Raw genomic sequence first — 25,974 nt, forward strand, 5'->3', positions numbered from 1 at the left:
TATTTCCTCATTAATTATGCATACATATAATGTGTATTACTGCAGCAAAGAATATAACTGAACCAAGAATTCAAGAAGAAAACAAATTATGGAAACAGTTTGACTGAAATTGTTAAACCCACAACAACAAACAATCCACTTAACATGCATGTCTATTTCTGAAGTTCAAGAAACCTGATAAAAGAATTTAGTTTGAGGATTTGTAAAGTTTAAAGCAACTATTTGTCACTAATACCAAATTTTCATATATACATGATATATGTGTTGCAATAATTAAATGCAGAAATTACCTTGTATGTTCTTATACCTAATCTTCTTTTCCATGTATCCCGATTATTCTGTAAAAATGTGTTAACCAGACCAAAAAACTGTTCCATAACCTGCAAAATATTTGCCTTATTTACCATGGATGCATACAATAAAACAGTAGAGACGAATTTTTGGCCATATATTAAGTACATATGTATGCACCGTAGAGAATCATCGTATCTGATTTTTTCCCTTAGTTGTGTTGTGTAAGCAAATACTTTAATGTACCTAATGCCATGCAAACAGGCCTACAATGGTAGCAGAAAAGAGACCAATCGTAGTCTCATTATGAATGCAGCTACTGATCGTACATAATTGAGATGGTTCTCACTGAGATTTCTTTCCAATTGCTTCAATTAGGAGAGGTTTGTTGTGTTAATGTAAGAACTCTTCAGGGCCAGGTCCAATACGCATGATCTCCTTCATATATTAGTGAAATCCTTGGACCAACTTGTCCCCCATAGAATTAGGCAATTTCTTGCTAAATCACTTGCATCCTGTACTTTGGCATAGTTTTAATTTGTTACGAATCATTTTGTTTAGTCTTGCATGCTCTACTCTACAGGGTTTTTGACCCCTTATAGCCTATACATTTGATACTATTTTTTATGCAAGTAAATTGTCAGCTTAATCACACCAATCAAGCTTAAAACTTGTGTGTATTCTTCGTGTTACGATTTTATTATAGAAAATTGACCTGCTATAATAGATTTATTACAGTATACTGGTGGAGGGATAGAATTTAGGAGGACTCTAAACCTGGGTATGAAGTCAGAATCTGTCCGACCTTTGTTTCAATGGCATGGCCATCTAAGAATTTCTTTGTTGAGGTCCAGAAGAGATTTATTCTACCTTTATTGTTAATATCAAAATCAAAATGCCGGCATCAGCCAAGCAACACCGAGTGTCCTTGTAACAGCCCGCCCCTCCATACTAGTAACACTTTGTCCGCTTTGGGCCAGCCATACCAAGGCTCACAGGCCCGCAGGCTTTGTCTTCCCAGGAGGTCACCCATCCCATAATTGCTCTCACAGAAGCATGTTTAACTGCGGAGTTCCTATGGAATATGGTTCATCCACTTCAAGGAAAACCGGTTGTTACTAGTTTGGAAGTTTGGCCTATTATATTTTGTATTTCCCTTCTTCCCCTAGGCGATGTGGGATTTAGGAACTACACACCCTTACCAGGTGACTCATCACCTTACTTGGTAGCCTGTCAGGCACTCAGGCCCCGCCCACACAAGTCTACCGATCACAAGGGACTTGGGTACTACAGTCCATATCATAGTGACCAGGACCTGGGTACTACAGTCCATATTCCATATCATAGTGAGTAACCTTAGGCCAAATCCTTGTGAGTAAGTTCATTCGACACATTTGGCCCTTAAAGATATTCGAGTTCATTAAAATTTTCTAATATTTCTTTCACCATAGATAACCATCTAAGATGTAAAATACAATGTAGAAAACTTGAAGAAATGAAGATGGAGGTAGGAAAAGACAGGTGCAAGTACATATAATAGAGATGCAGAAAGAGTTACTGGAGAATGTAACCTTAGATAGGATTACGATGCAAACGATAATACCAAATGGCGTGCTGCTAGTAGTTTTTCTCACTGAGGGTTTGTTTGGCCTGCATTAATATTTGGGATAAATGCATGCTGTCATTGTGGTACGGTCATTTAAGCATGGCTTGAATTTGCTGAAGAAGCATTCAGAGCTTTCTTATGAGAAGTTGGATCGTAAGGCTGTAAACATGTGCTTCTGGGATGTTCTTGTACATAGCATTGTGAGGACCATCTTGCTTGTAACCAGATCCACATGACAGGTTTTCCCATATTGAGGAGACTTATTTTCTCTTACTCAAGACCTGCCTCATAACTTATGTCTATGATCCTTGTTAGAATATATTATTATGATTTAGTTTCCTAGTATATGTTGATTTAGGTTCTGATGATGTTTCCTTTATTTCTAAATTCCTTAGTTTTTAGGTTTGACTTTGCTATATTCCCCTATATAATGGCTCTATTTGTACTACGCGATATATCAAATCAATCTTTATCTTTTATTTTAACAATCTCTCTAAAGGTTTAGAGAGTTCTTCAGTTCCTTCTTTATTTCTCTTGCATTGATCACAAACCTAAAATCCATAATCTGACAGCCAGAGATGGAAAATGACCTAGGAGGAAGTAACCATACGGAACATGAAGACGGAATCATTGTTAGGCCTGTTATGCTTTTAGAGGATTGATATGTGCTTAGATTATCATTTCAGCTATCAATACCAAATCTAAGGTAGAATTTAGTTCAAAGTCTTACAGCATCTTGTCTTAGGTCATCATTCCCAGATTTTGCTAGCTGCCGATATTTGCAACCATCAGAACCAAAACATTCAACCACTTTTGGAGCATTTATTCCATTCATTACCCTGCATGTCTCATCAGCATATATTAAGATATTAGAAAGAAACATATATAATGAATTAACTTAGTGCTACATATAGCTTAGCATACGTTATAGAATCTGCCAATCCTTTGAAGTATGGGAAAGAGCCTTCAGGATATTTACAGCAGCGGTCAACCGGAAAGGTTGCTGTCACTACAGGTACCTGAAAAATATAAAAGAAACGAAAAGGTTCAAGGTTTCATATCCTTAATATAAGGATTATTTCAATCCCTTACAAGAATTTATTTTTGAGAGCATTGAACCTCTTGAGAAAAAAAAATTCCTGTAGAAGGATATTTTAATTTAAGTCCTCCTTTTCATTAGAATACGATTTTTTTCCATCTACATTTTGTTGCTGCTTTTTTCAGGTCTATATTGTTTGCTTCAAGAAACAAGGAATAGTATTAAAATATGAACATCTGCTTCCCAACAAAAGACATTTTCCTTTGCCCATAACAATCTTTCGTAAGCTATTATACAAGAAAAGATTATTGATAAAGGGAATGGTCAGGATGGTACTTTGTCTTCACTTACAAAAGCGAACACCAAAAAGACTTGGGTTATTCAATTTCAAACTCATTATAAGTCAGGCCTTAATCCAAACATTTCAGGTGGGCTTCATGAATCACAAGGAAAATAAGTTATGAACATCTAAAGTTACGGGCAAATGATCTAAAGTTATGCTCTCCATTAATTCTATAGCACGCATATCCTTGTTTATTGCTTCCATCTATATCTTCTCATTTTACCATCTCCTACTACACTTTTATCAACTATTTTAGCACTAGAACACCTAGACCTGTTTGTTGTATTTATATCATATAAAGGAGTAACATCCAGAACTAGTTTTCAGTCGATACACGATAATGACTGAAACTTTATCCAGACACCACAGCAAATATTTCATATTACGAGTCAGTGCATGAGCACAACAGTACATATAGATGAAGACATGTATTGCAGGTTGGTTTAACATGGAAAGACAGTTATATGCCACTAAGCCACTACAAGAAGTTAAATATTTTGTACTTCATGAAGCAAGTTTGATAGCTTGTAAGAGATATCACAGTATGATAGCTTTGTACAAAGACTTTTTAAAATTTAATTACCATCTCCAGAGTATTTGTTTAACCCAAAGATGGGAACAGGGCATTAACCATACTTGAGAAAGCTAAAGCTAGAATAACAGAATCAACAACAAACTTACTTATCTGCAATACATCTCAATTATTTCTTAATCATAATTTTGATAGAAAATCCCAAGGTCACAGATTAAAGATAGAAATGATGTACTTACAAGCTCCAGCTGTTGAACATTGCGGATTTCTCTTGGTACTGCTACCCTTTTATTGGTGTCCTGTTTATTTGATTTGGTCAAGTAGTTTTCAAGAAAAAGTGGTTTGAGCAGTTCTCAACTAGTTTCTCAAAAATATTTATACTGATTAAGAAATCCTAAGGCACCACAAGAAGAAGAAAAACACAATGGGAGAACCAAAATTGGGTTGGTTCTTGAAACTGTTTGACTAACCTCCCGCTTCGTTTCAAGCTCTGCAAGTTTAATATAGATTTCGACCGTTTGTTTCATCTGGTAAAAAAAATACAAATAAACATCAGCCAGTCCCAGCTCACTGAATGAAAAGAAAATGAACAAGAAACAATGGTAGGAGGTACTTGTCCGATAATAGCTCCATGATATGATGATAATTCTTCTAAGAGATTTTCAGCTGAAAGTTTTTTATCCATATCCACCACAAATGAGTTTCTGCTGCGCTGTTTGTCCTTGATGCGGTCACCATTAGCCAAGGCAAGAAGCTAGCATCAAAGATATTAGGAAAGTAACTACTTATCGGAAAAGCATATTCACACATACAGGTCAAAGCCTCATCCATAGACATGAGAAACCATTCCTGTAGCAGTTATGAAACTCTTTCATCACGTCGATTGAGAACAGAAACTCAAATACCTGAAATATTGTATGGTGTGGATGGTCCACTGCCATTTTCTTCACAAGAGAAACCAAAGCAAACTGCAAATTCAAAAAATTTATAAAAAATCAAAGAACACCAGCTTCTTAACAAAGAAGTAAGGTCCCAGTTCACAACCTGAAAACTATGAGGCCCCAGCCCATCCTTTGAGCCCATTCTTGAAGCAATTTGGTACACTAATGGTATAAATTTATAGGACTGAACCTGAAGTGCATTTTAACAGGGAATTGATCATAAGGTATAAGTAAACGCAAAAAAAAAACAAAACAAAACAGAAAAACAAAATTCAATGGTATTTCAAACAGTTATCTTATTCCCCAGTTATCTTTAGAGTTCTATATTTTGGGAGGGGCATAATAATTTCTCTGAGAACCCCAGAACCCCCCACTCTATATGAGGTGAATGCTCCAGACTTACCAAAATAAAAATAAAAAGAGTGAATGCTCCATAGTACATATACATATGAAGAACCAAGTATTTAAACTGGAGAGGCACCTTTCAGGGGAAAAACCAAAAATAGGGAAAGAGGAGAGCACCTCGCAAATTTTGTGCCAGGTCATAACAATTTCAGTTTGACTGCAAATCTATTTCAACCACATTACCATTAACTTTAAAGTTCAAGTGCAAATGGTTGACAGACTTTTTGATGACGACATTATTCAATATGGACAACACTAAAGGATACGCCAGAACAAAGGAGGACTAATAAACAAGAAACAAGGGAATATCCAACACCAATTTCTAAATTATGATTCCAGCATCTTGAATATGAACCATTGACTAGTAATTCCATCAAATATGTACCTCACCAATATGTAGTACGTACCTCATCAATACTGTTAAGCATACTCTGTACAACATTTTCTCTGGACGAGAGACTGAACCATAATGAAACTAGCCGAAACACCTACAAACACATATATTAATCCTCAAAAACATTGGATTCAACTGTTAACAGGATATAGATATTTTCGAAAAAATAAACTAATACAATCCCCAAGGAATCTTCTACAGGCAATTAGACTACAAAGTATATTTCCAGTCCATATTCCATAAGAATATACGAAAAAATAAATTTAACAAACTTCAAAATGCAATTGTTATTAACAATGTTATGCATTCCCTGTTAGTAACCACCTTTCTACACTACAAGTGTATGATACATATCTTCAGCAGGATAAGATACTATACATACCACTCTTACATCATATTTGTCACCTATGACCAAACAGCGTTTATACCACTCCAGTGCTAGGCCAAGGAAATTGTCCCTGTCCTCCTGAAAGGTTGGACAAAGGCAACAAAACAATTTTACTCAGATATATCATTATTAAAAACATCCATTTTTACCAATAAATATAAATACAGAAACCATATTTAGCTTATCATGGAACCCATTTAAATGACTCCGATCAAAATAAGAATGGTGTTGGGAATAAATAACATCAAATATTTAGACATAAACCAATTCCATGTATGTTTGCATGTGTACAATTCTATCATACTATGAAAATATGAAGAAACAAAAGCTACCTGCAATTTTTGAGCCTCTTCCTTGTCCATTGTGAGTTGTTTTTGTAACTCTTGTATTTTTATTTGATATTCTGCCCTCTCTGCCTATAAGTATCGAAGATAAGAATGTTATCACAAGGGTACAGAATCATGAAATGCACCAAATGTTGCTATGATACACATGCATCTTCAACGATACAAAGTTAAATGGGCGTGGGACTACCTTTCTTGAACTATTTAGTCGCCTTACTAGTGCTTCCAATTCTCTAGACTGCAGAACCAAGACCCACATGAAGCTTCTGGAAAATAACCTCACCTCTCTCTCTCTCTCACACACACACACACAGAAACTATGGTACCTTGTGCTCCCTTAAACAAATTGCTGATTGCCATTCATTAGAGGTAAGTCTTTCTTCATACGACCTAAATAGAGCATCTGCATAGTGCGCAAGATGAAATTGAGCTTGACTTTGTCTCTCAATGGCCCTCTTGTCTACACTATTGTGATCTTCAGCAAGTGAAACTGCAGGTTTCAGATAATTCTCCAAAATAGTTCTTGAGCTGCAAGCAAGTTAAACAAACATTGGGCGGAAGAATCAACATTTTTGATAAACAAAAAAGGCAACTACAACTCAATTTATTGGACAAAAGGAAACTTTATTACTTGCTAGATCTAGTTTCTGCCAGCCATTTGCCAACCAGCCGATACACATCTGAAGCTTCTTCACTTGATTGCCAATATTGTGCGATGTATTTTGCCAGGCTAATAGCCATTTCATGTTGACCTTGAGCCCGTAATAGCTTTGCTTCTTCAAGCTGCCAATGCACAGTTAGATACCACTTAAGTTTGTACCAGAATATAGACAAAGTAGTGGTGTTGAAATTGCAAAAGACCAAAGAGATTTGAGTTGATGGAACTGAGAGCTCAATAAAAGCAAACTGTCATATACAACAAGTATATGTAAACAGAAACCACAAATAAGCTACTCAAGATTTACTTAAGACAACTTAAAAAATCGACTGCATAGTAGTGAACTAATCATAGCATATTAACAAATAGAACCAATTGAATGACGCATAAAAGTCATAAGAAAAGCAAGGTTCTTGAGCTTACAGAACCAAGAAATAAAAATGCTTTAGCAGCATGTTCTGAATGCACCATGCAAATGAAGAGATAATCGTAATGGTTGCAAGTTTTCTAGTCAAAAGCATAGAATTGCAAATCTTTCAGATATTGTGGTGATCAATTAATTAATATACAAAAAAATTCTTGAGTTGAATGTGTACCAACTACCAACAATAAGATTCCGATAAGTTCGCATGGTTTTTAGGCATTAAGCTCAACCAATCAAGTAATTTTGTTTTGTCTTGGAGAAGTCCTTTGTTGAATGGGATGGTAACCATTTCTATGCACTGATCATATAGCACGTTTGTTCTAGCATTGTAGTAAGCACAAAATTTCAAAATTTCTCAGTCCTCCCCAAATTCTTTGATCTGGACTATCTTCGTCCTCTTACTATTAACAGAAGAAACATATGTTTAAATACTCATAGCACAAACTCTTGAGATTTCAAGAAAATAAGGAAACAATAATGAAAAAGTTAGTACCCTTCCAAGCCAATATGAAGTTGAGTGTTGGTCCACGGCTCCAGCACAGAGGAGCTTAATTTCATGCAATGCTGCTGCTGCCTGAGAGAACCTAGAGCCCTGTAACATTTAAAAAAAAATCACAAAGTGATACTAACTCCAGGTTTCTTGATGTTGTGCAAAGCAGATGATACCTTACGAAGAGTGGATGCAGAATGCAAAAGATGCTGCACAGTACAGTCCTTACAACTCAAGATTTGGAGTAGAACTCGCCTGAATGCTATGAACGGCTCTAACAAGTTCATATGCAACTGTGTCCGCTCTAAAATGGAGCTTGAATCCATATTTAGCCATGATAACTACATTGACAATCAGAAACTAACTTGAATCAACCAGAATTACAAATCACAACCTAAAATAACAATAAGAATAATAACTGTGACAACATGGAGAAAATGTATTAACTGTTTACTTTTTGACACAAATAGGTTTAGAAATAAAAGGGATGCAAATAGGCAATATATGACACAACCATAGTTCAGAAGTAGCATACAAGATGGCTTATATCTTGGATATCTAATTACCGTAAAGTACATTAAGGAACTGAGTGGTATAACCAGCATTTGGAAAAGTAAAGTTACGACAAATCCATGCTCGCATACATACATACCTGTTCCATGCTAGGAACAAGAGGCTCTGCCAATTTGTTTTGCTTCTCTGGAAAGAGTTTTACACTCTCATGCGGAGATGATATCCAGCGTATATCCCACGCGATGCCAAGATGGTAAAGTATCTGCACAAGGATTCAATAAACCCCAGCGAGGTATTTTGTAGTTCTCAGTGAGTTGAGAAATACAAGGCCATACGTCTTCAACTATTTTAGGCTTCATGGAAATTTAAAGTTCAAGGCATTGTAGATATGCTTATAAATTCGAAAACTTCAAGTATGATTCAAATGTCATGACCATCCAGTTCTTTGGCTGCTGGCTTCAAGTTTATAAACTTTTGTAACAGCTGTCAATGATTATCAGCAGATATTATCTACTCCATCAGAATCATTACTACTACATTTTCCAGATGTTAAACCACTACCCTTATAAACTATACTCTGGCTTACGATATGAACTAATGCATTCTTGGAGTGATGTTATACGATTTAAATAAACTGTATAAAACCACGTAGAGTAATAACGAATGGACTAATGTACCTGAAGCTTTACAATTGTTGAGTAGATATATTCAGTGCTCTCTTCACTTGCATGAGACACAGATCGCACAAGTTCCTAGCATGGATGAAACATAATAAATCACAAGATAAAACAGCCTGTCAGTGTGAATAAAACAGAAAAGAATTTTACCTGCTTTGAATCTTTCAGCTTTTTATGAAATTCATCAAAATTTCCTTCCTGCAGTTCTCTCAAACAACTATTGTTCCAGCCCATCAATAATAATAATTGTGTAAGATACAGATTAAACAGAAAGATACAACTGTCTAGACAACTTACTAGAGGTGCATTACAGAAATAAATCAGAATAAAAATTGAATATTGACCATCCATTAACACTTCTAACTGCAATAACAAATCTGACATCAGGCGATAATAAAAGATATTGCATGTCTCTGTTTGAATGTCATGTTATCACAATGTTGAGGCCTCCCTCCCTAATTTTTTTTGAAGTTTCAGCAACAATCATGATCATGTACTCCATAATTACATTCCACAACCAGTCAGAACAAGCAATATTTACGTCATAACACTATAATAAAACACTTTCAACATATTTATTTCCATCAAGATACACATGGAATATGTAGGTTTCGTCATAGTTACCCCATCTCTGCTTTCTCTTTTAGAGGTTTAGCATGTCCTTAGTAAACAACTCTCATGCACAAAGCTCCCACAATGGGCAGGGTCAGAGACATGCAAGATGTACGCAGACCTTGCCCCCACATAATTTGTGGAGAGTTTATTTTCAGAAATTGAATGTGTGCCTCTAGGTTGCAGCCCTGCAACTCTACCACTGCGCCACATGTCCTCACACTATCAAGATCAAATATTCAAATATGAAGACGTTAACTTTTACGAGTATACATGTTAGACTCTAAGGTCTTAAGACTAAAAATTCTGGTGAATTACTTATCTATCCAGTGTATAAAGTTATTGTTCATTTTAAAAGTGACTAGATTCAAAAATTGTACCACGGTGTTTCACGACCGAGATATTAGTGATATTTTTTTTAGACCTTCAAGTTCTAGTGTCTTTCTGATTCAAAATCATTGGCCAAAATTCACCTTCCTTTTCGGTTATATTTCTTTTCTAACGTATTTTCTCATTCCTTTTAGGATAATGTTATATCTTCGTCCATATCTTGACAATATACTTAATGTTGACACTTTTAAGTGTTTCCACAAGAAAGTCAAGGTAGAATTGACAAGCTGAACAACACACTCGCACACAGAGATAGAGGAAGAAAGATAAAGAGAAAACAATTAACAATATAAACAATTGACAGTCTAAATGAAAATTGAATCATGGAAAAAAATTATCAATTGCATTCTGATTTCAATAGGCAAAACATAGGTTGAGACATTCCTGAGATCCATACCTGCTACGGAATGAGTACATCTGCAAATGGCAAGGTAAGAGCAAATATGCCCAAAAGAGTTCAAATTACCTGTGCAAATTCTCGTGGAAATGACCACTTTTACTACGTTGAACAGACTGAGAAGAATAAGTACCGACGTAAATTGCGGAGAAATCCCAGTTCCCAGTGCGCCAAGCAGCCTCATACTACATTTGAGCAAAGAAAATTACAGGACATGTTAAGCAAAGCCTGAATTAAATGGATGGATACATTATAGATTCTCCCTCCATAAACAAAATAATTCTTTAAAGAAAACCTGCAGCTCAATAAACTCTAAATCACACAGAAAGTGCTGCTTCCTAGAGGTCAATCCTTGGCAATAGAAGTCCAGAACATGGGTGCAACCAATATGCTGCAAAGATCTGATCAACCCTTTGTAAGAGTTCCTCTGCCTCATCTCATTTTCCAATTTAGGAGCAGATAGGTAGGATGTTGGTTGGTTACTTTCTAGCAACATATTTCCAAAACCACCATCCATTTGCAGCATTGCGTCAGACCTTACTTGTAAGTCATAATTCTCAAGGGCCTTGCTCCAGTTGCCCTCATGCTCAAAGATAATGACTTGAGAAGTCATCTGTTACAAGCAACACCATAAAATAAAAAAATTCAAACAGAATGGCGAGACTGCACGTAATTTATGATACAACATAGGATCAACTTGAAAACTATCTAACTTAGCATAACACCGCTTTGTTATACTGCAGTTTTTTTGGTATGTCAGCATCTGAAACTTAAAGAGAGTGTTTTAGCGTTTTATCATAAATGGTTAATGGCAAGCAGAGAGTTCTTGAATGAGCACTTCTGTAACTTTTTATTCATGGGCACTTCTGTAACTTTTTAGTCATGGACAAATATAGATATAGCTGCAAAGAAGAATGAACATGATACAAACATGAAAAACCCTTATTGTAAAGGCTTGCTATTATACCTCTATTTGATTTTTATTTCACATTTTTGTTTTTTTTATGTTGTATGAATTAAGATGTCTGATTTTCTAAACAGTGCGATTTATAGTAGATATTATATCTGAATTTCATAAGTGGAAGCTGCGAGTAGTACTATCTGATATTCAAAGAAGTCCAAGGTTGAGGTATGTTGTCCAAAAGTGTCAACCATTGGATATACCAGGTTTCTGCAATGTAAATTGCAAAGGTGATCCTAAGTCCAACGATTCTCTTTTGGTTATTGCACATGTGGAGTAGGTACTCCAGTAAAGAGAAAAGTAAGAAAAAAATGCAGTGGTTGGGATTCAAACACTGGTTCAGTGGTTAGAGGCCACTTCACCCCATTGAGGTGGTGGGTTTGAATCCCATGTCCCCCACCCACTTACTTACAAAATAATGTGGTGGTGAGATCATTGCAGAAGTGGAAACATATACATACGCAGCATTTAAATGAAATAAGATTCTCTAGCTACAAACCAATGACTGCGCTTTACAATCATTAGGCCAGTATACATGAGGCCAAGTGTCATTTCACAAGAGACTGACTAAAGTGAAATAACCTATTACAGTGTATTTAATTGGGACATGTCTTTAACAAAGCTCTGGCTCGCACACCTTTTGGGTATGAAACAAGTTAGGTTTTTTTTTTTGGAATGTGAGCAACAACTTAGGATAATTGATGTCTATCCTCCAGGTCGAGGATTGTTGAGAACATCATAATACAGTCGCCCAATGGTCAAGATGAAATTTTTCTACAGATTATTTTGAATAATCTTGGTTTTAACTTCAAGAAAACACGAAGAATATTTATAGTTCTAGATTAACAGAAAATGAAGAAGACAAGTCCCTAACCAAGTATAATAGCTCCAATAAGAAATTAGGTCCCTGCAAACAAAATAGGATGTGCTTTTTTGAAGCCTTTCCAATTCCAACTTCTTTCAAATAGTCAGAACTGTTGGAGAAATACCACATCGTTTGAATTGGGTTCTGTATTGTGGTTTAAATTGAGGGTTCCTTCAACTCCTTAATAGGCCTTTTAGGGGGTTGGGTTAAGGGCCCAATAAGTTTAACATGGTATCGGAGCAAGGTTTGGGTTTTCACGTGTTGGGCTTCTCGGAGTTGGACCAACCCACACGTGAGGGGGGATGTTGGAGAAATACCACATCGTTTGAATTGGGTTCTGTATTGTGGTTTAAATTGAGGGTTCCTTCAACTCCTTAATAGGCCTTTTAGGGGGTTGGGTTAAGGGCCCAATAAGTTTAACATGGTATCGGAGCAAGGTTTGGGTTTTCACGTGTTGGGCTTCTCGGAGTTGGACCAACCCACACGTGAGGGGGGATGTTGGAGAAATACCACATCGTTTGAATTGGGTTCTGTATTGTGGTTTAAATTGAGGGTTCCTTCAACTCCTTAATAGGCCTTTTAGGGGGTTGGGTTAAGGGCCCAATAAGTTTAACAAGAACCAGAAGAATTTTTTTTTTGGTTGGGTTTTATAAACAAATGGCACAAAGATGCCAAAGAGAGAGAAGGAATTCTAGCAAAGTAGAGAATATAGCAACTTACCTTATATGACTGGATAATTCCATACAAACTGTCATGTTCATTAACTTGAGTTACTGCTGAGATGAGTATTTCAATGTGATCTGGCAACTAGCAGGAATAAAACAAAAGGAATGAAAGGTGGAGTTAAAAGTATAAATATCCTTAAGATACCAGATACACAATATAGAGTGACTATGGCAAGACATTTTCTTTTGACATGCAAAAGATATCCAATAAAAGCAACAAGCACCGAGGCGGTTATTACAAGTACAAAAAGAATAAATCAATTTCAAGAAGGGGACAAAAATATCAATGACCTTGTGAAGATAATTGAATGATCACCACCATTGAACCATTTATCCTAAGATCAAGAGGAAGTACCATCCAATATAAAACTTTTGTCTGAAAAGAATAAGCACTTTTCTCTTCACTTACTAGTATTAATTTATACCACTCCAAGCCCATAATTCTCTCACTACAGAATCTGCCCGCATGAAACTATAACAGACAGTAAATGCACAGCCATGGGCAGCAGGTCCAAGCACAACACGAAAGTAAGTAGCCACCAGTGTCAGCAAACCAGGCATCTACTTACCAGGATTTCAATTTTTCAGTAGTTTATCCATGTTCCCTGATCCATTCCACATGCCTCAAAAGAAACAAAGTAATCTTAGAAGGTACTACGGTCTTCCAGATAGCCTTCTAAACAAAGTTTGGAAAAAACTTGCCAACGTTCCTTCTCTAATCTTCCAACTAAGGGTTTAATGAGGAAGAAGCCCCTTCCTAGACCCTCTCCACTTTACTGTATCTTTCTATGTTAAGTCAACAAAACACCATAAATCTCACCGTAAAAATTCACAAGGGTACCCAACACCAAATCTGCGACATTTTAAATATAAGGCACTTTCAGCATGTGAAACGTGCATGTAAAGGGAAACTAAACATTATTGACTGCTACTAAGCAAATGTCTGGAAATTGCAGTTAGCAAGAAATACTAAAGCTAATGCACCAAGGTTCATGTCAATCTATGATAGAGGATCAGCTCCTTCAATTAAATGTAAAACTACATATCTGGACGAGCAAGTAACTTACAGTCTCAATATGGGAGAAGTCTGGGCTCCCTAGTGTTAGGCCATCGAAATTCTCTTCACACCAATACTCCACATACATCACAGCAGTGAAATATGAACCACAATTCTGCAAAAAAACACATTTGCATAAGGTGGCAAAAGGAAATTCCAGAATTGTAACAATTAAAAAATTTAGGAGATTATGAAACTCACAATTGCTGACTTAGCAATGACAAGATAATCAATGGAAAGCCAGTAAACCTGGAAAAACAAAATAACATCAACTCTAACAAATAACATAACATTATATATCTAAACCAGCCTAAATATGAGTATTTTTCATGCACAGCTCATGAATTCTTTTCACAATCACTCTTACAGCATTTTTTTTCTCACTAGTACGCAGTAGCATACATTAAAAAGAGTGTTAGCCTAGTAGCATACATGTGAACCATACACCAATCATAGCACCACCAAACCTTCTTACAAATAGTTGGAACTGGTGACATGAATCTTAAATCAAAATTTTTTGTAGGCATCACATGGATTCTCTTTCACCTTTCAGTCCCATCCCTGATGCAGGAGGACCATTAATTTTGTTTTTCTTTTAAATTGTTTTAAGAGTCAAGGAGTCCTTTGTGGAGAAGGTTTCCCTTTTAGTTAGGTCTTTTTTTTTAAGTCATTAAGTTCGACTAGATCAATCAGGTTTAAGAATCCTAATGTTTCCTTAAACCAATTATTGTAAACTTCTATTTAAAGGCTGGCTTGCTTGCTTGCCTCAAAAAGAAAAGAAGAGAGTTTTTTATGCAAAGATGTAATAGGAGGGATTCCTTACACGTTCAGTGAGACTGATACACGCTCGCTAAGGGCAAATGCAATAAGAAACAATTTACTGGGCCAACATTTTTGTTGGCCCGGTCCCACCTCTATTACACAAAAAGTCAAGTCAAACACGTATTCTAATACAGCCACATCAGCAAAACACAAATTTCTATACACTTTTTCTTCCCACACACTTTCCCTTTCCACCCAACCCAACAACATTCCATTCCTCCATATTATCCACAACAAAACTACACCAAAACATTAAATATCAATACATCTACATCAGCAAAACACTTATCCCAATACAGCCACATAAGCAAAACACATTTTACAATACAGCCACATCAGCAAAAGACAACATCTTTGTTGGCCCAATACCACTTCACCATTGCATTTGCCCTAAGAGACTGAGAGGGGAAGGTGAGTTTATCCGACCCTACCTAAGATTCAGGATGTTTTGTTCGATTCAGAAGTTCAAGAATTCTGTTCCAATTTCAGACCTAGGAATTAGGGGAAAGTTTTGTACCCTTCAATTTGTTTCTCAAAATATACCAAACATCAAGTCCATGCTTAAGTTGCCGGAATTATGCACACGATCATGGAGGATCCTGCATTTAGTGTTTTACTTATATTCTCAATCCCAGATTTGGAGGGTAAAAAGTTATATTCTCGGAATCTGATTCCAGAGATTTAGGAAGAGACGTTGCAAAGATTTTCGTCAAACTCCCGAGCACCATATTCTTCTAAAGAGATTTCAAGGGAAATTAAGGATTTCTAAAACCAGTGTAAGAGAGTAAACCAATAAGCACAACCCTTGCTCAGACTCAGTCATGCCCATCATCAGTTAATCAATTTCTGGCAGACGTTCCTTTACTTTAGAGTGATTTGAGTGTTCACAACCATACAGTTAATGAAGTTTTCAAGTGCAGGTACTTCAAGACCGTGTAGAGTCCAAGCACTACAGACCACTGAAACTCACATACATATCAAAATGTGCGTGCACAACATTATACAGACTTGATTGCGAGTTTAAAACGTAGAAGTATATTTTCTGACTAATACATTCCATAGATATCAAAGCCATCTGACCACCCCATATGGCCTAACGTGTTTGAAAACTCCTCCAATATGTTCTTAAAAGTAAACACTGTAGTAGAACATCTAAAAAAAAGAACCGAGCCATTCACCCAGATGTTATAATATTCCAAATTGAAGATCGACATAAGGATATGTACTGTTATAACAGAATGACAACATTACACAATGTCCAGATTTCAAACTTATTCTTCAACCGTGGACGTGTATTCAAATCAAAGATTCTGAATAAACAATTGATTCCAGATCAAAACATAAAGAATGGTTTATATTATTCAAATATTAATTTCAAACTTGTTCGAATGCATTAAAGTGTACCTTCTCCCATAAAGAAGTGGATATTGCCATTGAACTAGAGGAAGTTACTACATCTCGAGACTTTGCATACGAAGAACGAGACTTGGAGCTATAGCTAGAGGGCTGCCAAACCATTAATGATAATTAGATTGCCAAAATTTAATACCTATTCACAGCCATAGCATTAATTATTGAAGCAACACTTACAATGAGAATTTGACAAGCTAAAGCACATACCATTGAACCAGTATAAAATATGTCCCAATATATTTATGATATTTCCATCTAGATACAGAATTTTGGGTTAAAAGTTAAAAATATTATGCAGTCACAAAAGTGAAAGGTTACTAATGATGAGTAGATAAAGTCTTAATAGCTGCCACTATTCAGAAGAAAAATAAGAAATAAGATCATGGCTATCTATGTAGGACAAAAATCAACATGACTTATCCCAACTACATGGCTTCAGATTCCATCTCATTCTTAAAAATCATACATCAGCCATAGGCATGATATATAAATAGAGAAACAAGAATAAAGTCCAGAACCAAAACTATTTGCTTTAATTGCCCTTTATAGTTGTGTACCCCTGTATGTGTCGCCTATATTGATCAATACACAAAACAATGAAAGGCCACCGCAGAAACAAAAAGCCAAAGCAAAAAAACAAAACAAATAAACTCACAGATAACGAATAAAAACAATTTAATAGGTAGAGTAATGCACTTGCCTTGGAAGTTTCCCGCTTCATTGGCACTGACGAAGAAGACCTTTCCATGACATGGCATAACCGTAATTCATTGAGGGCATTCAAGAAAACTTGAATCGATTTTGTCAACTTATTAGACCCTGTAAATATGTGTTCCTGTAACTGCAGATATTAACAAAAAAATAATCAGACAAGCACCAGAAAGAAGTGAAAGACTTCATAGTTGACAGAGGCAATAAGACCAAGTTGCCACAAGACAACCATGTCCAAGCAATAAATTGTCCAATTTGTTAGTGATCATTTTGACAGGCAATGCCATAATTTCTTTATTCTAAATAGCTACTAAACTCATTGAACTGTTGTTTTAATTTAGTTTCAACGGATAATTTTTACATTAAATTTTACTAAGGATTTGTAATTTCTGTAGTAGACTGCCTACTTTCTTCAAATTGCCACTGCATGACATTTGCTCACTATACAACAAACCAATCCCATTGAATCATTCAAACATCAACGGATATTCATTACCAAACAGAGCTTTCTGGACTACAGTGGTCCATACTAAATCTCATTCTCTGTTGGACACTAACCTCTTCTAAATTCTAACTGCTTCGCAACTAATGGAGAGGTACTGTTATATGTGCAAGCAGAATGGTGAAACAATATATCATCTACTTTTCTAGACCGACTTCTTACATGCTAATTTAGTTGAAGTGCACATCCCCAACATTGAGAGCTCTAAAAACTATAGGTATGTAAAGCCATATGATTTCTGATGGTTGATTCTCACGTCTTCATTTTGAGTTTGCATTTCTGTTGGCTTTCCAATGTCTTTATGGTGCTTCCAACTGAATTGCACTGCAAATCAAGCAACCATGAAAGGAGAACTTCCATCTTGGCCCTCTCTGTTGGAATCACATACTTTATTGTCGATTATTCAATAGGGCTAGGGATTAAAGCCCCTGCCCCCACCATTGCAGCCACATACATTCTACTGAATTTTTCGTTTACTGTCACCCTTCCATTTTAACATCCCGATTTTAATGTTACATCATATTGCTGCTCATTGCTAACCGGCGAAGTAACAGCAACCACCAGAATTTTTTCTAAGAAAAAAAATACACAATTTTCTTGTTGTTGCCACTATTATGTTTACGGCTTACTCTCGAGCCTCTGTTCAAGATATAGCCTCTCATGCAATGATAATTAATAAAAGTCCAGATGGGTAGTGAGCTTGTTGCTAAGCAGTCAAGCAACGGTAAGCAACACAGATTATAAAGCATAAATAGCAATCATATCCTTACATTGGTTACCGCTTGCCCTTTAATTGCTTACTCCACATCCTTCCATGCAGTGATAACAAATCAAACTTAACATAGGCAGTGGTAGGAAAACAAAGGACTATAAAGTAACTTTAATATTAATTTAAAATTCCAAAACTAAGGCATAAAGCAAAAATCTGGTCATGAAACAAGATGGTATGAAAGGACAACACGTAGCCAAGTGAATAACCACAACAGTAGGAAAATATTTAACCTGCATAGAGATTAACTTGTGAAGACCAACATGCATATCCTTTCTTGCAGCTAGATTGACAACCACACTTGGCAATAAAAGCTCAGCAATTTCAGCTTTCAGCAACACAATATCTTGACATAATCTGAAAGACGAACAATCGAGCTCATGATTAAGTTAACCAAACCTCACGAATAACATCCCAAGATACACGACCATTTTCACACACATTTAAAAAAAAAAAATGCGACAAGATAGTACCTAAGGATCACATCGTTGCAGAAGCCAATCAACGAGTACACAAGCGGACACATCCACTTCTCAAATGTTTTACCATGGGTCTCCCATACCGTAGACTTCTCCAGTGAAATTTCCTCAGCTGGTAACAACTTAAGGAATCACTTCATATTCATCACATAAATCATGTAACGAAACAACATTATAGCTCTCTTTTGTCTTCTTGTTTATATTCTAGATATTAAAGAACATATAAAAACATACGTTATATGTATGTTTGTAAGCACTCATCGAAGTGTAAAAGAATGGGAACCAAAATCTCTTACAAATATCCCCAAAGGGGGATTTTTTTACAGGCAATTTGGAAAAGCAACCACCCAATAGGATTCTCTCAGATATATATACCACCAATCACTTCTTTTCCTCAACGGTAATCATTAAAAAATACTTCATTGGGTAGTATAAACATTACATTATTACAATCTATACCTTCTGTTAAGATTAGTCACTTTGTCATTTAACCCAATAAGTTAACTTGTTGGGTTGGGGTAGTTCACATCATTTATACATATTCTAACACTCTCCTTGCATGTGGATTGCGCAATCCGATGGCCCAACACATGCACAACAAACGGGCCCAACACTAGGGCTACTCTCACACAACGCCCACACTTGGGGCAACAACAAATAAGGGTTTAAATTGAGGAAGCTAAGATTTGAACCCAAAAACTCCTGCTCCGATATCATGTTAAGATTAGTTACTTTGTCATTCAACCCAATAAGTTATCTCGTTGGGTTGGGGCATTCCACATCATTTATACATATTCTAACACTTATCATAATGAAAGGGGGGAAAAAAACACTGCCTGCAGTGCCACTGCAGAATTGATCACCATCCAGTGAGCATACCAACTTGATGGACCGTGCAATTTATGAAAATCTAAGGCACATTTCTCTTAGTGAGGTACTTTAATCCAATTGATTTTAAGTATGCTTCAATCACGTTGTGCTATGTTTTTCATGGAGCTAAGGCATTCAACATGAAATTAGCTTAAAAGAAATGGGATCATAAACATGGAAAGTGAATTTACAAAACCCAAAAAGGACCAAGAAGTTAGAAAGTCTACCTATAAACCTTCTTTCCAAATCCAATAGTAACTTTTCCACCAACTCGACATTAACGCCCTTGGAGTGAACCTGTATAAAACGACCCAAAAACTCTCATCCACTAGCAATATAATGTAGAACATGACATCATTACACAAGAATGAACTATTGCCTTTTGACAGTTCTTTACAATATGCTTGAATTGTAACCATATAAAATAAGTGGCCAAAGAAGGTAAAAGAGAGAGTTAAAAGCACCTTTTCCACACAATGAACCCCAAATATGAACATTTATGAGAGTATTTCAAAGTAAGATCAATTTATCATTGTGATGTTTCATTTCCTAATCAGTGAAGTACCTGCTTATCAGTTCCACTTGTAAGTATGTGTATATCCTTATTACTAACTTAATTGCATGTCCCATTTGTAAGATAGGAACTTAAAAATATGAAATACCACCACGGTGAAATACTTACAATGATAAAAACAAAATACCAACCTCAACAAGAGACCTCTCGTAATAATCAAATGACAAGAGAGCTCTTTGACCCCTTTCCGTCGAAAGTATTCCCTGGTTTAAAGGACATCAAAAAAAACATTTGAAAATAAAAAATCCAACTCGTACAAATTAATCAAAGAAAGTTCATTTGAACATTACAATGGTAAATGAGGGAATAAATAACTTCTTCCTAGAGGAAGGGACACCATTTGGACATACGGGCAGAAGAGGGGGGAGGGGGGCACGGTAGGTAGGGTGGGAGAAGAGAAAGAGAGCAGATATAGCTCTTGAGATATTCAACTATCATTAATCAACACACTGACTCAGAGCATGTAGCAAATACAACACTGAAGTCACCAGTTACAACTGGTTATTATTATGTAAGTTAACCTATGCAGGCATCATGGACAGGTGATCTAGACAGTCCTAAACTTATATAATTCTTGCATGAGATCACTCTGCACTTGCGCTTGGCAACCCAAGAATCTGGTTCATGGTACCCAGTGCAACTGCGCTGTAATCTCATGCAATAAAAGAACTCTCTCTCATATGCTGAGAAGATAGTATTTCACATTAGTTAACAGAAAAGCTATAAGGCAACCGCAAAGAATCGAATACAAATAAATTAGCCAAACAAAATAGCGAAGCCAAATAGATAACTACGGACTCACCCGAAGAGCTTGAGATGTCAAATCAACTATCTTAACAGAATCATCCATCAGATACTTCTTCAAAATTTTCATAAGTGCAACCAGAAGTTCTTCAGATACAACAGTTTCCATGTGCAGTTTGAATTCAGAAGGACCATCTTGATCCATTGGTCCACAAACATGCATGTGACTAGAGTCTCCAGGCAGATGGAAGACAACAGAATGCGGGTCACCAATGCCAACCTGCAGTCACATATGACATAAAGAAGCTGCAGACCCAAACATGCAAACATTCTGATAACAGTAACTGCGAGAACTTGGAATGATACCCTGGAAATGAAGTCCGATACCAGTGAGCTTATATCATTAGCATCATCCAAGCTACACATGCGAGCAAGACTCCAAATTGCATGGATGATTTCATGATCATGGTACCAGTCAGTATCTTCCACAAGATATTTTGCTTCCCTTTCCCTTAGAGAACTTTCTGTCCTTAATAATTTCTTATGCAGACCTTGGACACTTCAGAATAAAAATAATTAGGTGACGCATCTCAGCATCAGGTAAAAAGCAGTACCATACAAAGTTCCAATTTGCATGTTTAGTATTTTCGAATTTTAGAAATCTAATAGTTAGAAATACTTAAGCTTATGATAATGAATTTTCTAGTATTCCAGTGGACACCAATATTCTTGAAAGTCAAGTATGATTATGCCCCCTGAACCAAAATTAAATTATCAATGAACTCAAATTTGAAGGAGAATCACCTCGACAAAAGTAACCTTGGTGGAAGATACGTAGATCTCCTTGCAAACTGAAACCAGGACGAGTATAAAACCTAATTATATTAAGAACCACGTAAAACAATTTTTGGGCAGAAAAAAAAGAAGAAGTCAAACTACCTTTAGTAAATGGTCCATTGTGGAGTAAGTCTGGCATAAATCCTGATGGAATTTCCTTACTTCATTGAAGAGATCAGTTTCAGGAATTGGCTCCAATTCCTGCCAAAGAGAAATAGCATATCTTAGAGGCGTAACTCTCGCAAAGTTCAAAGGGAGAATGGAAAAGTGAAAGGAACCATTGATGCTAATAAAAATGCACAAAATAATATTGATAGAATTTAGTATCAACTTTCCAGCTTACAACTGACATGATTATAATTTAGGTGATAGAGAAACGTACTCTGACATACTCATGAAGAGATGGATCAGAATACACTGTCAGCTGGTGGAGCAAAGACAAAGCTTGAGATCTAGTGCCAGACAGTTTTACAGAACCCTCAGACTGAATGCAACATTCGACCAATTTTGATACCAAAAACTAAAGCAAAAAAAAAAACAGACAATATGGATATATTCAGTCAAAAGCAGGAGGGGAAAAACACGTAGGTACAGAAAAGTAGAGCAGATTACACAAGGAAAAACATACCTGAAGTTGTTCCCCTAGGACATTGATTATTTCAGGGGATAGGTTACTTCTACAGGTTTCCAATAACACAGAAATTATACGACAGCACTGATCTCGCAAAGCACGACAACCAATGAATTGCCCAATCAAATTGAATAGATAACTGCATTAACTCAGAGACAAATGAAATGAAATGAGAAGCAAAAACGAAGACATCATGAACTAAAGATATGGATATCAACAATACTATTTGATAAAAATGTTGAACAAAAGGGAAATAAACGAGTGAATGTATCAGGAAGAACGTACTTCATACATACACATGAAAAATACAAATCTATATAACAGATGGGCATGCCTACAACATCAACAAGTCTAAATACGAACCAAAAAAATAGTGAGAGAGAACAAGGAGAAGCAGCCATAATTTTTATTAACAAAAACAGAATTGGAATTTGAGATTGCCAACCAATCGACCCGAAATTTTTTCCGGTTGTTGACAAGAAACAAAAAAGAAATTAACATGCATCGCTCTCTCTCTCGACATCTAACATAAAACACATATATTTGGTATTCTCCTTTTCTCCTTTTTTTTTTTTTTGCATCTCCCTCCTATTCCTTTTGTACTCGCTTGACTTCCCCACATCTTCTGCTTAGTCATGACTCACTCATACAGGATTTTACCATGTAAGGAAAAAAAATACTATTTGAAACATATACTATATACGACAGCGAAACACTCAACTAAAATACTGAGTTAATTAGGAAGTATACTTTAAAAGATAATCCACAAAGCTGTAAAGTATACAACAAAAATCAAAAGTTGAACAAATGTAAGTCCACAGAATCAATATTTTTTTCAGATGTAGTGATATGAAGACCAAAAACATTAGGTATACGTGTGTTTAGTTGTTTACTTTTCAGACTTACCGAGAAGTGCTTGAAATAGCAGCCCTATGCCCAAGAATATGCACCAGCACCTCAATTCCTGCCAATCGATGAGATCTGTGCCTATGATGCATTGCAGCCTCAATTTTGTAATGCATTTCTAATATGAACTGTAAAACCATGGAACAAAAGAATAAAAACACAGAACTGCCGTTGAAAAGGGTTGAGGTGGAAAAAAAGACCTATCCCCATATTCAAAAGGAAATTAAAAATTGTCTAGAATGTAAAATCTTATGGGATGAAATTTATTATATTGAAAAGGAAATTAAAACTTGTCATGAATGTAGAATCCTATGGGATGAAATTTATAATCACCATAAACACTCTATCTGGCCGAAAAATGTTGATCTTGTCTATAACGCCAACCCTTGCATGACAATCCCCCCTACACATGTTCAATGAGAACAAATGTAATTCAGGATCACTGTAGAGACTCATAAGGAAAGCAAATTAGTGAAAATATGTTAAGAAGGATATGCACATGTCCACAAATCCATCAACAACCGTCTGAATACCACGTGCCACTACATCTCTGGAAAAGAATGGGAGAGCAGGGTCTGACATACAAGAGGTGAGAGAGAAGATGTGGCTCACAATAGATACCTGTATACACATGAAGGCCAAATATAAAAAACATACACACATTCAGTAAGATGATACATAATACTTCCCTACTATTATTTAAAAAAGATAAATGAAACGATATAATTAAAAGCCACTCGGAAGCAATGACCAAGAGCCAAGCAACTTCAAACCAGAGATTGTGTTCTGTACCATATACACATACTTAGTTATGGTTGTACTCTCTTACATTATTTGCCTGGGGGACATAAATCAATTATTAGCCTATACCAGAAAGACTCAATCTAAAATGTATAATGAGCTTCTTAAATACTCCTGAATATGTCAAAAAAGTTCCTCATAAGTCATAACATTACTATTAATATTTTCTAAACAGTAAAATGATAATAATGACAAAAATAATTTAAGAAATTCAAAACCGGGTGGCAAGAAAATAATAGAGAGAGAAATAGGAAGCGCTTTCAACAGTTCTTGGCAAAAACTGTAACTCATTCTCTGCTGTGTAATTTGGGAAGTTGGTTGGATGACAAGACATTACAATAATGGGTGACACAACAAACGCTTAGACATACACATACCTGTAAGGTAGTATGGGTTACCAAACGACCATATCAATAAAGCCATAGCATTGGCTAGGGTTGTTGCTTAACTACACAAGAAGATAGCAATAACTGATAGGGGAAAAGAAGAATCTAAATTTGAAACGAAGGCTTTCTATGTAGGACTGGAGACACCAAGTGATGTGTTCCATAGTTAATGAGAATTTATTGATGTACTACCTAATTGAATTAATTGATTTTTACTTGTTATTATAAGGGAGTTATATTAGTTGTAATATCTTAAGTACTCATGTCCACTTCGGGAATTGTCTTAACAGTAGCTTGTTCCTTTTGGGTACATCTTTTTGGGTAGGTAGAGGGGCAGTTTTTAGTCATTTCTGAACATTGTTTTGCTTCCAGCAATTCAGGGTTAGAGCTTGGTTCCCCTTGTAAGTTGTATCCTCTCTTGTGGCTTTGTTGCTTTGATGATTTCAATCAAGTTTCTTCCTTTCCACTTTCTTTCCACATCATTTAAACTTTTCCCAAATTTGAACACCAACGTCTGCGCAACAGACTCCATATATTACGTTTAAATGGGGTTTGAAAGAACAATCAATGTAAATTATTACTTTCTGATATCTCTAAGAAACTATGCAAAATATGCCCTTCAGAAATCATACAACTTGAACCAACAGTTTCATCATTCAAATAAAAGGAGCATACCATATGTTTCTTTATGAGTCTGTCTCTTTGAACTTCAGATATCTCAGCTAAATGCAAAATTGAACCCTCAAGAATAGATGCCCCCTTTTCCCACCCAGATCTTCTACTGCAATGCAAGGCCATACAAACAGAAAATAATTGCACAAAGTGGCTTCTAATTAGAACTGCCAAAGGTTGGCAAGCAACCTGCAATAGAAAAAAAAATGTCAGCTGAGAACCAAATATATGAAAAATCTATAAACACTTTCCTGAATTCACAGAAGCAGAAACAACCACATAAACTTCACTGGTAGGGGAAGTTCTTTCTTAAGCCATCTGAAAAGTACTTATTACCAAACCCCATATGATTTTCCAACTCTATGATCAAACAACTCCTACCTTAGCCACCCAATTCAGGTTGGAACTGTCCTCATGAAGAATTAAAGCTGGAAGAAGCCAATGGCAACAATATTGCATGAAATAACAAGTTTCTGCATCTGATACAAACAGCTGTCTTATCTGCAGGGAACAATCACGGTAAATGACACCCCCAACCTAGATGATTGAAGAAACAGTAATAAAGAAATGAAAATTCATCTTGATTGTGCACTGATAGCGCCAGTCCTAATCACAGAAGGAAAGTCAATATCACAAACACCAATATTTTCCTTCATGCTTAAAAAAATAAAAATATGCTCTTTTGCATCCCATGAACTACAGGAATGACATTATCATACTTCTGAACTGAGCATGTCAGCAACAACATAAGGATGGCAAATGCCATCTTTACAATGGCAAGATTCTAGAATTTACACTTAATACA

At 36.0% G+C, this 25,974-nt stretch overlaps 1 protein-coding gene across 3 annotated transcripts in view; it reads right to left on the reverse strand.

Moving 5' to 3' along the window:
- The window catches only part of LOC119983858 (serine/threonine-protein kinase ATM), a 47,155-nt gene that overhangs the window by 3,510 nt on the left and 17,671 nt on the right, over positions 1-25,974 (reverse strand). For all 3 annotated transcript variants that reach the window (XR_005464765.1, XM_038827587.1, XM_038827588.1), the window contains 41 exons: positions 25,551-25,670; positions 25,173-25,358; positions 23,810-23,931; positions 23,644-23,713; positions 23,311-23,438; positions 22,402-22,543; positions 22,156-22,293; positions 21,876-21,974; positions 21,741-21,787; positions 21,303-21,495; positions 20,995-21,216; positions 20,324-20,395; positions 19,846-19,915; positions 18,743-18,860; positions 18,503-18,626; positions 16,988-17,128; positions 16,279-16,380; positions 14,254-14,301; positions 14,063-14,167; positions 12,991-13,077; positions 10,740-11,057; positions 10,514-10,629; positions 9,196-9,262; positions 9,046-9,120; positions 8,508-8,630; positions 8,032-8,196; positions 7,859-7,957; positions 6,915-7,066; positions 6,610-6,811; positions 6,474-6,521; positions 6,272-6,355; positions 5,934-6,017; positions 5,565-5,645; positions 4,856-4,942; positions 4,717-4,779; positions 4,425-4,565; positions 4,282-4,338; positions 4,051-4,110; positions 2,822-2,916; positions 2,628-2,736; positions 291-380 (listed from right to left, as the gene is read on the reverse strand). Coding sequence is in view for 2 of the 3 variants with exons in the window: in XM_038827587.1 (XP_038683515.1) it covers positions 291-380; positions 2,628-2,736; positions 2,822-2,916; positions 4,051-4,110; positions 4,282-4,338; positions 4,425-4,565; positions 4,717-4,779; positions 4,856-4,942; positions 5,565-5,645; positions 5,934-6,017; positions 6,272-6,355; positions 6,474-6,521; positions 6,610-6,811; positions 6,915-7,066; positions 7,859-7,957; positions 8,032-8,196; positions 8,508-8,630; positions 9,046-9,120; positions 9,196-9,262; positions 10,514-10,629; positions 10,740-11,057; positions 12,991-13,077; positions 14,063-14,167; positions 14,254-14,301; positions 16,279-16,380; positions 16,988-17,128; positions 18,503-18,626; positions 18,743-18,860; positions 19,846-19,915; positions 20,324-20,395; positions 20,995-21,216; positions 21,303-21,495; positions 21,741-21,787; positions 21,876-21,974; positions 22,156-22,293; positions 22,402-22,543; positions 23,311-23,438; positions 23,644-23,713; positions 23,810-23,931; positions 25,173-25,358; positions 25,551-25,670 (4,650 nt within the window). In the remaining variant the exon portion in view is untranslated. The remainder of the gene's footprint in view (positions 1-290; positions 381-2,627; positions 2,737-2,821; positions 2,917-4,050; positions 4,111-4,281; positions 4,339-4,424; positions 4,566-4,716; positions 4,780-4,855; positions 4,943-5,564; positions 5,646-5,933; positions 6,018-6,271; positions 6,356-6,473; positions 6,522-6,609; positions 6,812-6,914; positions 7,067-7,858; positions 7,958-8,031; positions 8,197-8,507; positions 8,631-9,045; positions 9,121-9,195; positions 9,263-10,513; positions 10,630-10,739; positions 11,058-12,990; positions 13,078-14,062; positions 14,168-14,253; positions 14,302-16,278; positions 16,381-16,987; positions 17,129-18,502; positions 18,627-18,742; positions 18,861-19,845; positions 19,916-20,323; positions 20,396-20,994; positions 21,217-21,302; positions 21,496-21,740; positions 21,788-21,875; positions 21,975-22,155; positions 22,294-22,401; positions 22,544-23,310; positions 23,439-23,643; positions 23,714-23,809; positions 23,932-25,172; positions 25,359-25,550; positions 25,671-25,974) is intronic.

This window comes from Tripterygium wilfordii, chromosome 18 (assembly GCF_013401445.1).
Source record: "Tripterygium wilfordii isolate XIE 37 chromosome 18, ASM1340144v1, whole genome shotgun sequence".
Taxonomy (NCBI): domain Eukaryota; kingdom Viridiplantae; phylum Streptophyta; class Magnoliopsida; order Celastrales; family Celastraceae; genus Tripterygium; species Tripterygium wilfordii.